Source organism: Phaethon aethereus (assembly GCF_964289735.1).
Source record: "Phaethon aethereus genome assembly, chromosome: 4".
NCBI lineage: Eukaryota > Metazoa > Chordata > Aves > Phaethontiformes > Phaethontidae > Phaethon > Phaethon aethereus.
The window spans coordinates 32,211,913-32,226,758 of record NC_138578.1 but is presented as its reverse complement, the minus strand read 5'-3'; the positions used below and the strand labels follow the sequence as shown (position 1 = coordinate 32,226,758).

Genomic DNA, 14,846 nt, shown 5'->3' with positions numbered 1-14,846 from the left:
ATCTCGCATAGGGAGAACCTGCAGAAGTAGTTAAGCCTGTGCCCATTGCCTCTGCTGTTGCACCCAAAGTCACTGCCGCGGCGAGCGTGGCTTACAATAAGACACCAAGGCCCTTCGGAGCCGTAACCTCCTCCAAAGTCACCTCCATCCCATCACCGTCCTCCGCCTTCACCCCAGCTCAGGCGGCGGCTCCATCCCCCGTGGCTGCCGCCCCGGCCCCGTTCGCTGCGTCCGGACTGCATGTTAACGCCAAGCCTAACGCTGAGCAGCGGGCGCCTGCGCCGAGCGCCGCTAAACCTGCGGTTAATGTCCCACGGCAGCCCGCCGCGCACAATGCCGCCCCGAGCGCCTCTGCCGGCGACGGCGCCCAGGATGTAGCCGAGGGGCCACGACGAGGATTCAGAGAAAACCAGGGGGAGAGTAAACAGCAAAATGGGTAGGTGGGATTTTTTTTTGCTGTGAGGGGCTTTCCTCGCAGGAAAAAAGCTGGGCTTGTTTAAGGGCTAAATGAAACGCAGCTTGGAGGAGTCGTCTAATCCTCCAAAGCGAATCTCTGAGGAAGGGCTCGCATCTTAAAAGGGCCTGGCCAGACCTTCGGTGATGATTTTTCTCAGGAGTGACATATCGGCTTATTGAGTGTCACAGCTAAATTGAATCGGGACCACGAAATGCTTTACACGATGGGTTGTATCGCGATGTTTTCTGGACCTTACAACAAGCCCGGTATTAATTTTGCTGTCTGTGTCTCACTGTGTATTTTGACTCCTGATGAGGTGACTGAAAGCAGCAGGCACTCAAAAATGCAGAGCGGCGTGTCAAGACGGGTCAGCGGGTGCTGTGATGGCCAGGAATGAGATGCCCTGAAAGACCAGCTGTGGCCCCAGCAGGACCAGTGGAGAAAGGTCCCAGAAGGGAGGCAAAGGGACAGATGTCACATTACTTCTCTGCACAACACACGAGAAACTTTACAATTTATTCAAGGAAGCTGGCAGGGTTGAGCAGATTTTTTGCAGCATTACAATGTAAATGCCTCAACTTTAAATGTTGCCTTTACCCTAAAAAAGCAACTCATCTTTAAAATTTGAGGAATTTTTTGTATTCAAATAATTGTTTATGTTAAAGTGGGTATCAGAGACCCAACATTTAAGGGACCGTAAGCCTGCGTGAAAGGCTTATACTATATCTGGTGTAGCATCTAGACTAGTAAACAATAGATACTAAATTAAACTGAGCCCAGCAACAGTCGTGGGCACTCAGACCTGCAACGCTGCCCTGTTTCGTTGGCACGCTTTTGGCCGGGGCCGCCTCGGGCTCTCCCAGAAATTCCTGGGCAGGGCTCGGGAGCTGCAGTGCCCCAGGGACTGGTTCCCAGCGGCTTCTGTGCCACGGAGACGGGGGGAGGCTGGGTGCGAGTGGTCCCATGCCAGTTGGCCGCTGTGCCAGCCACAGTGTCCGGCAGATTGAATTAAGTAATAAAAAAAGGCAAGTACGTTCCTCTTCAATCTTAAGAACGTAAAACCTGCGCTTAAAACCTAAAAGCTGTGTTTACTGTTTCCCATCACTCAAAGGAAAAGGGGCTTGGAGGAATAGGCCTAGTGCCTCTCTCCTCTGATATGCTCTCAGTATGTAAAGTATATGAGGAACCCTACAGAAAGGAAAACATCCACATCAACTAACATACAGAATAAATTCCAGTTTTAGTTGAGCTTCTCCTGGGGGGAAAAAAATCCTTCTTTGGGCACCTATTCCCTTTATATTGCAGTACGAATATTTTCCATATGTGGACTCATATAATGCAGTACATATGCATTTTATATCGCACCGTTGTCATGGTAATGTCCAGCCTTTTCTTCAAGAGCTGATGGCGAGAGTCCATGCTGCATAGAAGTGCGATGAAATTGGGAGATCCCAAGCACTTGCTCGATGCTGGTAGACTTGTTGAATATAGTTTGGCAAACCATCTCTTAAGTTTCCAGGAATGCTGTTTTAGCAAATGACTGTGTAAGGAGTATTCAAAAGCAGCAATTAGTACTGAAAAAAGAGGAACAATAGTAACAAAACTAAGTGTCCTGGAAGGAAGTGCTGCAGGCGTAGAGTAAGCACTTGACAAGGACGAGCGCTGGGTGAGTGCTGTTACCTGCCCGGCCTTAATACTGACTGAAGAGTAGCACAGCTGACAGGTGAAGAAATCCCTGTCTCCCTGCCAACCTTGCAGATCTAGCCTGGGAGAGTTTGAAAATGTTTAAAGCTGCAAAAACCTACTTTATTTTGCCATCTTTCTTACAATAGTGTGATTGGGCTGTCTAACTGTCTTGAGGTCCTAGGACAGAAAACAAAACCCACTGAAGCGATTATATTGGTCTGCCAATGTATACTATACTACTTACTTTGTAGTTTTACTTAAAAAAAATTACATTTCTGCAACGATGCTTAACTATCTCCCCATTTAAAATGGAATCTATAACACTTATGAAATATTAGAAACATTGAAATTTGGAATAATTGATTAGTCTGAAATAAATTCCATTTTGCTTCTGTATTTTGTATTATTTGTTTTCTCAAAAAAAAGGCACCTTTTATCTTGTTCAGAGATAGCATTGCTGAGCAAATGCAGTTCTTCAGGCACGCACCTTGTTGTACTCAGAATTTCCTCCCTTCCTCCTGGCTCCCCTCATACCACATTCAGGATATAAACTATTTGCCTTCGCTTCAGGATGGGGAAGGAAGTTTTGTTTCCTGTGTTTAGCCCTGGCTTAGAAAGCAAGCAATTTGCCTTCACTAGGCTGTGTGCAATTACGCTTTTATCAAGACCTTCTTGCCAACTCTTGCATGAAAATGTGCCTGCTGCTTAAAACAGGTAAGATATCCACAGGCTTCACTCAATTTAAGCTCAGCTGTGCTGAATTTTTCCCTTGTAGGTTCTCTTGATGATTGTAAGTTTGACTTACATGATATATGGCTTTACCAGAGCTTGGATTTGGAAACTCCTGTAATATTTCACAAAATCACAGAATGTATTAACACATCAAATACTTTTTTTCCCTTGCAGATAACAACAGTGACAAAGTTAGTATCAACAGCACTGGAGTTGAATTATGGTCGTTTTTCCTGTTGGAATAACCAGCATGTATTCTTGTTTTGCAAAATTATAGCTCTTACAGAGCTCTATATTTAAATTTTGCAAAACAGCTTCAGCTTTTCTTAGTAGCTTCTTAGTGTAGTAAATGGTTTTTGTCTGCATTGGACATGATGTGATCTTGCTTTTCACTGTGTTACATTTCACAGCTTTTTTTAATTCAACAAAACATTTGTGTGGTGTTTATGTGTATTGATAAATTCTTGGTGCACCTGTGGCTAATTGGTGTTGGTAATACAACTAGTAAATGGTGAAATACAGTATAAAAGCAAAAATGGTTTGAGGACTATGGTATGAAGGGCCAAGTACTGAATTCGTACAACAAAAATAAGAATACCATCTATATGTTGTGATTTGCACATATGTGGGATGATAAGTATGACTGAGGTTTTATTGACTTGTCTGCTCTCCCCTTGCCTCAAGGCTGAGTTAAGGGAGAACCTGTCTCATTGGATTTTCCTTTGTCTCTGGCACCACCTTGTTGCCTCAATGGGTCATTGCTAGTAGAGTCTTAAGCCTTAAGAAAGGTGCCAGTAGGATGCACAAGAACAGTCATCGGGATATTTTGTTTATAATACCACTTCCAACAAATGTGAAAGACTACTTATTTCACTGTGATAGTTGCTAGAATGCCATCAACTGCATGTAAATAATTACATTTCCATGTAGTTCCACACCTTTAATTACTGCTTTAATTTCCAGATTGTATTTTTGCTATTAACTGTTTTGATGCTTTACTTCATTTTTCTCTGTACCTCTTGTACTCCATCCTGGAAATACCACTGTCTTTGTTTCTATACCTCTCCCTCTTTTAGTAACTTTGATATGTGGTACACGTACTTCACTAATACTGTGTGTTAATATATTCAATCTTTTCATATAATTTTGTATGAATACCTTTCACATCATTCTTGCAAATATTAAGTATTCTCTGAAGCGTAAGTATTTACTAATGCAGTCCATTGAATGGGCCTAACTCTTATTTGTTGACAATTAATAATTTACATCATTCTCACTCATATTTTCCACCTTTCTTCACCAGAAATACTTTGGACATTAAGAGTACAGTGGGGAAGTAGAGGCAAAAATAAAAGTTACTTTTAAGTTTTTGTTGAGGGTTTTTTGGGTTTGTTTTTATTTATTACTAGAATTGTTATGTCTTAGGAGCTAGTTTTGCACAGTTAATCTCCTGTAAATTATGTAAAAATAAGTGTACAGTTAAAGGGTCTTAAAGATTAATGCTTTGGGATGACAAATGTAGAATTTAACAGTAATCTATACAGTGTGAATCTTCTGTTCCCTTGTCCTAAACTGATCAGTGCCATGACATGTTCTTTACATCAGTTACTGGAAATAAAGCTTTAAAATCCTGTATACTTGTAAGTCTGCTAGTGCAGGCATTGATAATAGCATTTAGGTTACTGTGGGGAAAATTTCCTGATGAAACCATCTCCCCCCTCTTTTGACTTTGAGAGAGGGTATCGAGCATCAATACCTCCACATGATGCTCCAGAACATCGCTGCCTGTGCTTTCAAATGGCCTGGTTCTGATCCAGGCTTTGCCAAGCGCAGAACACTTGGCGTGGGCTGGGTGGCCCTTGCACGCAGCTAGTGCGTTGCCTCTTGAGAACCAAGGGGAGAATTTGTCAAGGGGCACCCGGTCCTGACTAAGTAGACTACCCTGCTTTACCAAAACAAATTCCCCTCTCACCCCTGTAAGGAGATTTATGTGAGTTTGTGTGGGAGTTCTGTGCTGTGGCTATAGAATGAGATTATCACTATTAATTGGATTTCAGTGCCCTTTCCCACAAAACTAATTGAACAGAAGAATTAGCTGCACTTCAGTTTCAACTTTCTGACTTTATTTCTTGTTTTCTTTTTCTCCTTTTCCTGTTTATGCTGGGAAAACTTTCTCTTGCTGTCTTACTCTGTCGTCTCCAAGGAAAAACCCACCCAAACGGTAAAGGCTTAAACACGTAAATGTCTTGATAAAACTGTCTCTTACTGTTTCAAATGTTCCAGCAGGGAAACAAGGAAAAATATTTCAGTGGGGTTAGAGCAATTATAACGCTGCGTTTGGTTTGGAGAACTGAGTCTGTGTTCAGGTGTGCCTGTAGCGCTCACTGCTGCGCGTCTGCATCCAGATGCAGAAGCTGCCTTTAGACGCTGCGAAAAGTCACAATTCTGCCTGTGTCTTTGTAGCTACCCCAACCCAGGTGGTCTCACTGCTCTCTCCTCTCCTTGACGCAGCCCCCCGCGGAAGCACATTGTGGATACCTATACAGAGTTTTACCACACACCCACCCACAGCGATGCCAGCAAGAAGCGGCTGATCGAAGACACTGAAGACTGGCATCCCCGGACCGGCACCACCCAGTCCCGCTCTTTCCGCATCCTTGCCCAAATCACCGGCACTGATCATAGTGAGTAGTTTGATGTAAACAGAATAAAAGTAATGGTCTTGGACAAATAGGTATTTTTAAAAGCTCTTTAAAAGAAAAAAGGTTGAGAAGACTATAGTAGGAAAATATTTTTGTTAAACTCCTGTAATTGCTAAATAGCACCAGGACATACACATTACTGAACTTTATTCCTGATTGAGTTGAATATTAATACATTCTACATAAGTCTTAATATTTCCATTTCTACTCCCAAAGATGTATCACCAAAATGGTGAGATCTCTGTTCAAATTTAATGCTCCAGAAAAATTAAGATTTTTTTCTGGCATGTAGAAAATCTTTGACAGTCATACAGAGGTATGTGATCTGCAATGATTTAAACCCATCAGAAGCATAAATCCATAGCTCCTCAGTTTATTCCCAGGGCATGTTTCCATCCTTTGCTTACGCTATGGTGTTGTGATTAAATACACCGTGGACTGGAAGAGATGATGTGGGGAAGGTCATTACCAGTCATATAATTTTATGGTAAAATTTCAGTTTCATATTATGCTGTCAGTTATAACTCATTGGCTGAGCTCTGTAACGTTGTGTAAAAGCCATCAGAAGTGCCATCAGGAGATTTGAGCACTGTCATTTTCACACTGAGGCAGCTAATATAGAGGTGATTACTTCACTCTTCTGCTTTTCACAGCTAGTGCTACAATAAAGAAGGCAGTGAGGAAATCAGACCCCCTTCCTGGGCGCAGATATGATTAAATCAACTATTGATTCTCTGGCAGAATTACTCTAGAAGCCAATGGTAACATGTCCTCAAATAAGGATTATTGTCCATGTGTGATAAATATTCTGAACTTGGACAGTTACCTGATTGTTTCGTGGTCCTGCGTTGTGCTGGTCGGTTAATGGATCATTGTCTATCTTTGGATTCTCTTCCTTAATCCTTGTAAGGGCAGAATATGAGACCTGAATGTCAAATAACATGTCATCCACTACTCATGAATTAATCATATTGACAAATACAATAACAAAGTGACTGCAACTAGATTTGCCAAACTTAAAACCAGGCCTGGGAGCTTACATTATCCCATGCGCAAGGTCCTCTAGCACCTTGATGGGTCACAGCCTGGCTGCAAACAGACGCTTGGATTATCACCTGATATAAACTCACTGGATGGCCATCCAAAAGAAATGCCTCCCAACTTCCATTCATCTTCCCCTTCTCAACTCATCTTTCTCAATGCCAACATAGAGAGCGGGCCAAGGGAATGGGCAGAGACCAGCAGAGCAACCATTCAATAATCCTGCTGGCAAAGGGGCTCTTGAAGTTTATAGACATACCTCATTTCCACTGATTCACATTTAGAATCAAGGAGTCCTAATGAGCCTTGTAATTTTCTGCTGTGGTGAATGCATTGGCACAGGGGAGAATCTCAGTGTATGGTTGATTGTACAGTGCCTTTAGTGTCTTAGAAAATAAAACTTTTCTCTTTTTTTTTTTGCAGTGAAAGAACCAGAACCTGAAGCTGCAAAGAAGACTAAGTGAGTTGATGTTTTACATTTTTATTACCGTAATACTTTGCATGTCTTAATTCTTAACTGATAGTGTTTGATGCGTTTGTGTGACATCTGTGTGTTTTTAAAACGTGGCTTCTCTTTTTGCCTTCTACTTCAGCATGTAAAAACCAAGATCTTTTTCTGCGTAGACCAACCTTTTTAAATCTGTTGGTGCAGTCCAGTATTAATGTTTGTGCAGGAGTTTGAGGTTTTCCATAAACTTGGACTGATTTGGTTTTTTGTACGAGGTCAGCTTGTCGACATGTTTTAATTTTCCTAAATCTAACCAGGCATTTTTATTTGTGAATGTGGATCAGATTGCAAGGCATAGCTGGAAAGTATTACCATTCTGGACTGCAAACGAGGGTCAGCTGTCTCCTTGCTTTGGGATAAGCGTTGTTCGAAACGAGGACCAGCCAGTGGCTAAATCTAACGGTTCTTGCAGTCAGTGGGAGTTTTTCTACTGACTTTGCCTAACACTGGATCCAAGTTTTTGCCAAAGAGGAAGGCAATGTGCGGGTAGCAATAGTGCATGGAGATTGCATGCTCGCTCGTGAAACTGCTAAGACAAACTTTCTTTCTTTCTTTCTTTCTTATCTTTCTTCTATCACTTTTTTCCACAGGGAAAAGGTTCCCATCCACGTCTTTAGCCCCAAATATACAAAATTACGTGACTGGCACCATGAAGTCTCAGCACGTGTTCTTAATGTCCAGTGATTTTACTCAAGTTGCAAAAGCAAAATACAAACACTTCTTTCTTCTTTTCCATCTGCTTTGCCAAAAAAAAAAAAAAACCAAACAAAAAAAAAAAACAAAAAAAAAACCCCACCAAAAAACCCAACGTGTTTCACTAGCCTTTCTGCGAGAGAAATTCTAGCCTTTTCTATACTTTTCTAACACTTTCCTACTGATGTGTAAAAAATGAGATGAAAATGTTTTTGTGCTAATCATTAGTTGACAAAAAATGCCTATCTAAAACAGAACTTGGGTGATTGCATCTCCCATCATGGGGGAGGAGATGGCTGTTGCAGTTCTTTTTTTGCCTTAAAAGAGTCATTTGCATTGCTGAGTTTGAATTACTGTAGGTTGTTAGAAAGCAGAAAATTATGAACAAAAAAATAAGACATTGTGTTACTTTGATTTTTGGGGCTGGGGAAAAAAAAACAAAGAGGGACTGTATGCACTGATTTCAAACTATTGTACTTAATAAGGATAATGAATTATCTTGGATTTCACTACATTTTCAGCAGGTCAATTTTAGAGTGGTTGTAAATGTTTTACAAAGTAGAGCAAGAAGACAGACTGCTTTTAAGGAAGTAAAAGAGAAATTAAAAAAAAATTTCCAATGTTGCAAATCAAAGTGCAAGCTCAATATAAAGAATCTGCTGCTTAAACTAGTAATATGTTCATATTGTGGCAAACTTAGAAAAAAATGAGCAGAATGTTGCTGTGTACCTGTAAGAGCTACAACACATCCTCTAACAAGAACAAGATAAGACAGTAGTATTTATTTATTACAGAGTGAAGCTCGTAGGCTTTCTTGTGTTTATAAAAGCTTCATGGCCCTATGGTTCTCCTGTAAAATAATGTATTATAGTAGCTACACATTCATTAATTTATGCTTTATGAAGCTTGAAGAGTATTTTAATAAAAGTTGCTTTTATCTTAGCTATGTCTGTTTTTCTTTTGAGTCTCTCCGACTCCTTGAATAGCCTTCTCATGCACAGAACTACAATTTCATTGCACCTTCATAGATTGTAGTAAGAGAAACAATTAAATCCCTGCTGCGTAACAGAAACAAATCTGAATTGTACAAAACTATCACAGTAGTAGAGTTCCTGACAGTGTTAAAAATGGGGTATGTGTTTGTGTTGTCAAAATCAACAGGAGATGTGCAGAAATCAATAAAACGATTGACCTTCTGGGGGGCTACAGGAGTAAGAATTCTGCTAAGAAAAACTCGCTCTTGGCTTTTGCAATGCTTATTGAATCAGAGAAGTTTCAAACCTCAAAGGTGAATTGTAAAGCACATAAAAAAGCCAAATCTTTCATAATTGCTTAATGAGAACCACTGCAATTGGATTGTAGTTTGTGTAGCTGACCTACACGCTTTTCTGAGGGAACTGGTCCTGTGAACAGATAGATGTCCACTGCAAATTCTTCTGCAGACTTGGGGGGAGTTGATTTTTTTTGTTGCACAGGCTGGGCAATTTAAAGGAACAGAGACCTTTGGAAGCATTTTAAGCTCGTGTTTCCTTTTCAGATGGTTTATACTGCTATACAGTACAGCAGTAGCTTATGGTATTTGTCATTTTATCTTTAGGAAAAGCCAAACAGCAAATGGAGACTTCAGGTAATGGCCAAGTTACGTAACACTAACAGTCACCAATGTGGATGCCTCACAATGCACAGCATAAAGTACGATTAGATTTGCACTGGTAATGGTGGACCAAGGCATATCACATCTTATACACCCTTTGGGTTAACTTCTTGGGGACAATAGGGGAAAACATTCACTTTCATAATTTCACTAAAGACTCTTTTGATGAGAAGAGCCCATCAGTTTGATTCCCGCCGGCCTTCGCCTAACTCGGTAGCGAGTACTGTGTTACTAAACCCAAGTGTGTTACTGAGTGCACATACACACCATAATATAATCATTTGATACAATACTGTGTACTAAAGTAGGAATGTGAGGTAGCGTATTCAAATTGTTTTGCTGGGTTTAAAGAAATTTTATGAATGGAAAGGAAGACGGGATTTTCGGAGGACATCAATGCAATGAAAATTATGAAAGGTTATCACTTAGACTCTCTGTAAAGTTTTTTTTCATACAGGCAGAATGGTTTGTCCTTCAAGTATTTTTATGTTTTGGAGATGTCCCTAGGCAAAGAGAATATTTTTGCGGTGGTATTTAACTTCCCATTATGTTTATCTTACCAGCACTTATCCCTTTGAAGGGTGTGTTGCTTTAGTGAGAAATGGAAGGCAAAGCCTCTCTAAATAAACCAAAGTTGAGAGGCCTCTGTTTTGATTAAAGTTAGTCATAGAGTCTATCTATTGAGGATATGAGAACAGTTTGAGAAAGGCTACTAAAATTATTAGTTTCCTATAAATTGGTAGTAACAAATCACTGGTTCCAAAAATGTTTTTTGAATGTGTGAAATGAATTTCATTTACGGCTTTAAAGATGTCATCTCTTTGCCCAATATCCCCATTGCACAACACTTGTTGATGTTAAATTTTGGACTTTGTTACTGTTTCCAAAACAACAGACTGCTTTTCATTTGCATATGGATAACTTGTCCTAGCTCATGTCTGATTCCCAGCATACATTTGACCTCTGAAAAGATATTCTGAGTGGTTTTTGGTACAAATGAATAAGCTTACATTTAAGAGATCACCTAGAGGGATGAATATGACAAACAATGAAATGGAAACTTCTTTCCATCAGTAATCTACAGATAAATATCCCAATTTAACAATACTCAACTTTTCAGGCAGGTATTGTCCAAAACAAATGCCACGTGAATTTTTTTTATTATTGTTTATAAACTGTATATTATTTAAACTGTAACCCATTAGGGATTTTTTGGTGGATAAAATATATTTTTTTTTCCTTTCAGCAAGTGGAAGGGTCAGGAAATAGAAATAGAAAAAGGCCCTCACTGAAATGTGTAAATTGCAACTTTTAAACCAGTTACTTAAAGCTTAGAAAGGCAAAGTCTATGTAAAGTTTATGCGTTTTAGTAACTGATTAGTTCTAATTCTGCAGCACCTCATTTCCAAGTATGTCTTAGATGTTTACTTTTAACCACCTCCTTTTGAGCAACCAGGTATGGATGTGATTTTGGCGTTAAATTGTGGAGTCAGTTCATTGTCCTGAGTGAAAATGTGTCCGGATTTTCCAGATTTGTAGTTTAGCTAATCCATAGCCACCGGAAAAATGTTTGTCCCACTCTTGGTCAATCCTGAAACAACTTGTCATAAATCTTGTATTTATTTTCCCCTGCCATGTCATAAATATCTGTAAAGCATACCTGCAGATCTACCTAATGGAGCAGGAGCCCAGGATGCCTGTATTAATCTGAACAAAAACTTCATAGCTACCCAGACTTTGGAGATGCCATCTGTACCAGAATTTCCATCCACACCTTTACCACCTATGAGGTCTGCTCCCTGGTTGTTCCTAAGTCTGTTCAACGATTTTCAACACTTAAGGCTCCCTCCTTTATTAAGATACCTAATTTTGCATGCTAATGTGGGAAAAAAAAAAAAAAGAAGGCAGTAATGCATGCTCCTGTGGCTTAGTCTGCTCAAAACTTGTGGTTGTGATTGCTCTGTACCTAGTCTGACAAGTGCGTCTGAGAAGTGCTCTTCTTCAAGTAGTGGGCTTTAAGACAACATTTTTGAGACTTTTTTTTCACTTATCACAACTGAAAAAAAGAAAGGATATGAAAAAATACTGAGAAACATAAAGTCTAACCTTCACAAAACTAACACCCTAAAAATGTTGCAGAAAAAAGTGTATAGAACTTTGGGAGTGAATCCCACTAGCACTTGTGTCTGTTTCTTTTCCAGTATTTCCTAAAAGTTTTCCACCACAAAATGTAATACTAAATACATGTGTTTCATCTTTTTAAATCTAAAATACTAGTTGACTTTCTGAGTTTATAAGCAGCATCAGCCTTCACTAAAAGCGTGACATTCCCTAAGTGTATTGTGCCTTACTTCATCCCCCATTTGTATTTTGCTGTAAACTTCACATTTTTGGGTTTTTTGCATTTTTGTTTTGGTTTTTTCCCAATTTACTAATGCTTTCATGCACAGTGTCTCCTGTTCAACATACTATTTCAATGTGGATTAAAAAAAATCTCTTTCTCTGTGTATCTCAATTTGGTTTTATTACTTGAATGGAGTGAAAAAGGTGCTAGACCAGAACCTGCAGCTGCTCTTTTGCCGATAGCGGAGTCCTCCCCTGGCAGTGTCCCTTCCCCCAGACTTTCTGAACACTTTGCTGCAGCCGCTGCTGGGAGGTAAATCATTCAGAGGGGGTTTTGATTCAGTTAATGATCTATCTATATGTTGTTCTAGCCTAGATTTGTCTGTCTTGGGGGAGAGGGGGTTGTCTGTCACTCACTTAAAATTTATTTTATTAATCTGGCGTGATTAGGGATTTTCCTGGAAATGGTAGGAGGGGAAAGGAGAAGAGAAATGCAATAAAGCTGAGCAGATTAATGAATAGTCTCATGGATACCAGTTAAAATAAGACATAATATTTAGCGTGTGTTGGTATGTTGTCAGTGGGTGTCCACCCTATCACATGGATGGAGTAACTTTTCACTGGTCTCGACTACTCAAAAGTGAATTCAGATTTCTTCAATATACAGAAAGGTACCTTTAAAAATATGAGATTTTTTTTTTTTTAAGTGGATTACTTCATTCATAATGCTGTGCTGTACTATGGTGCAGTCTAAGAAAACTAGATGATTATCTGGCAAATTTCCTGTCACTGGCCTTGGATAGCTTCACCAGCACTTATCTCGGCAGATTGGTGATGTTTTGGAGGTCTTCTATGGGCACTAGACAGCGACAGTAATTTTGGATATGAGACAGTGACAGTAATTTGGAGGGTTATGATGCTGTTATTGAAGGTCAATAAAATTTTCCGATTGTTTGTGTTTCATAGTGCAGGAGTGCTTTTTAATTCCAGGTAGCTAGTGTTCATTACACATGCCTAAGCACGAAGTTATAACACGAAGCAAAGCTGCTCCTTTTGAGAATTGAATGCACAGTGCCTGGCCCTGGCAGACCCCTAGACAGAGCCTCATCCTTGTGAAAAGTGTACAGGAGTATACTGTTTTTCATACCTGTGTGGGCTTTCTGCAACTAGAAACCTAATACTAAGATTTGGGGTTGACAGTTTCCCCTTTAAAGCAACAGTCTCAACCAGCTGAGAGAGATGAGGCGAAACCTCACAACAAAATACGACAAGTCTGTTTTGTTGCAGTCTTCTGAAGGCTTTTTTGATGTCTGGGAGAAGAGGGTGCCTTCATGAGCTAACATAAGATTAGTCAGGAAAGGATGGTGGGTGATGACAGAGGTTTGCTTGGACAGCAGGCCGGTACCTTCATGGTAACCTTTGGTTTCAGCCACTAAGGAAAACAAGATTTGGTTGTGATGGTTTCAGCAGCACGTTCTCCTAAACCACAGGAAGCAGATGGCATGGGTAGTCATGAGTCACCAAAGATGAAAACTGTACCCAAAAGGTGTATGGCAATGCTCATGGTGGGTTGTGGTTTTGTTTGGTTGTTTTTTTTAAGAAGAAAACCTAGGATGAAAAAGGCAGGGGGAAAAGTACTACTTCAATAATTAATTTTCGTGTCTACCAATGAAACTCTAATATGATGATACCTACTGAGCTGCAGATGCCTTGCAGATACTGCTACCGTGATACTGCAGATACTACTGTGCTGCAAGTACCAGGGAGTTCTTTCTAAATCCTAGCTCTGGATCTGTGTCCAGGGAAAGGAAATTTAAATCTACTCTCACTCAAGACCTATGGCTTTAAGTTTGTTATTTGGCAAAATTAACCTAGGAAGAGAGCAGCTTTAAAATGAGCCACAGGAAATTGGAAAGGACAACCACATTCATGGTGGTTCAGAATGAGAGCCGAAGTATTTATACAAGTAGTCAAAAGTAGGTGATGAATATTTTCTATTCAAGAAGGGCAGAAATCTGAGCCGCTTCTTCAGAGCTGTAGAAGGAAGGACTAGCATTGAGTGTGGGAAGGAGAAAATAAATTATTTGACAAAGCCATGTAGTCTTGATTATCTCCTGAAATCAGAGGTCACCAAGGTAGCAACTATATTTGGTGTTTATATGTTGTTACTGAACCAATGTCGCTGCTTTTATAACACTCTCTTGAGTGGGAAATACACCCAAAGCTGATCTCCAAAACCCCTTTTTTAAAAAATGGCAGCTATCAGAAATCTGTATGGAACAACTGGTGCATGCTGCGTCAGACTTTTACTAAAGCAGAATTGGGCCATCCAAAGGTCAGTAGACTTGCTTTTGCCACTAAAGCCTTGCATTTGTTGTCGATGACTGGCATAGGTCTTTATTTTCCTAATGGCTCTGACTTTTCTTGGCTGAAGCTCTGTGATTTGTACCACCCACTATTGAACCACCAAGAAGGAGAAAACTTGCTGTGAAATGTATGAAGGATCTGGATTTGATTACTGGATTAAAGTTAGTTTTGCTGCTTATAAGGCAGACTTCATAATGTAAAGCATAATGCTTTTTTATTGTAGTGTTAGTTCTTTTTTGAAAGCCTAAACGAGTCGTATGGCAGTATAGCCAGCTACTGTAATTTGTAACTTATTATTACTCAATTTCATAAATGCAATGTGCTCCTATAAGTTGAACAGTAAAATATTTAAGAGCAATTACAGCCTTTCCATGAAAGTTGCAAAACGTCGTCTTAAAAAGTCATCCTGGCAACTTTAGACCATGTAAACCACAGAATCTGGCACTTCCTGAGAAATATATAACTAATATAAAGCAGATCCAGTGCCAGCAAGTCTTTAGATTGCTCTTTTATATACATGCTTTTTACAGGCATACAGGCCTACTTTTATCTTTTCTTTTAATGGAATTATTAATGATAATCATAAATACAAAGACATAGTATTAAATAGTAGGTATTAATCTTGATTTTTATTGTGTACTTTCTGATCAGTCAACAACCGAG

The 14,846-nt window shown here is 39.8% G+C and overlaps 1 protein-coding gene across 4 annotated transcripts in view; it reads left to right on the top strand.

Moving 5' to 3' along the window:
- The window catches only part of PDLIM5 (PDZ and LIM domain 5), a gene marked incomplete at both ends in the record, with an annotated part of 125,951 nt that overhangs the window by 71,657 nt on the left and 39,448 nt on the right, over positions 1 to 14,846 (top strand). The window contains 5 exons of one of the 4 annotated variants that reach the window (XM_081999430.1): positions 321 to 436; positions 5,079 to 5,096; positions 5,387 to 5,559; positions 7,042 to 7,078; positions 7,717 to 8,128. In XM_081999430.1, the coding sequence (XP_081855556.1) occupies positions 321 to 436; positions 5,079 to 5,096; positions 5,387 to 5,559; positions 7,042 to 7,078; positions 7,717 to 7,810 (438 nt within the window). Of the gene's footprint in view, positions 1 to 11; positions 437 to 5,078; positions 5,097 to 5,386; positions 5,560 to 7,041; positions 7,079 to 7,716; positions 8,129 to 9,416; positions 9,447 to 14,846 lie in introns of those variants that run through there. The other 3 variants (XM_081999429.1, XM_081999428.1, XM_081999431.1) reach the window with 3 other exon arrangements.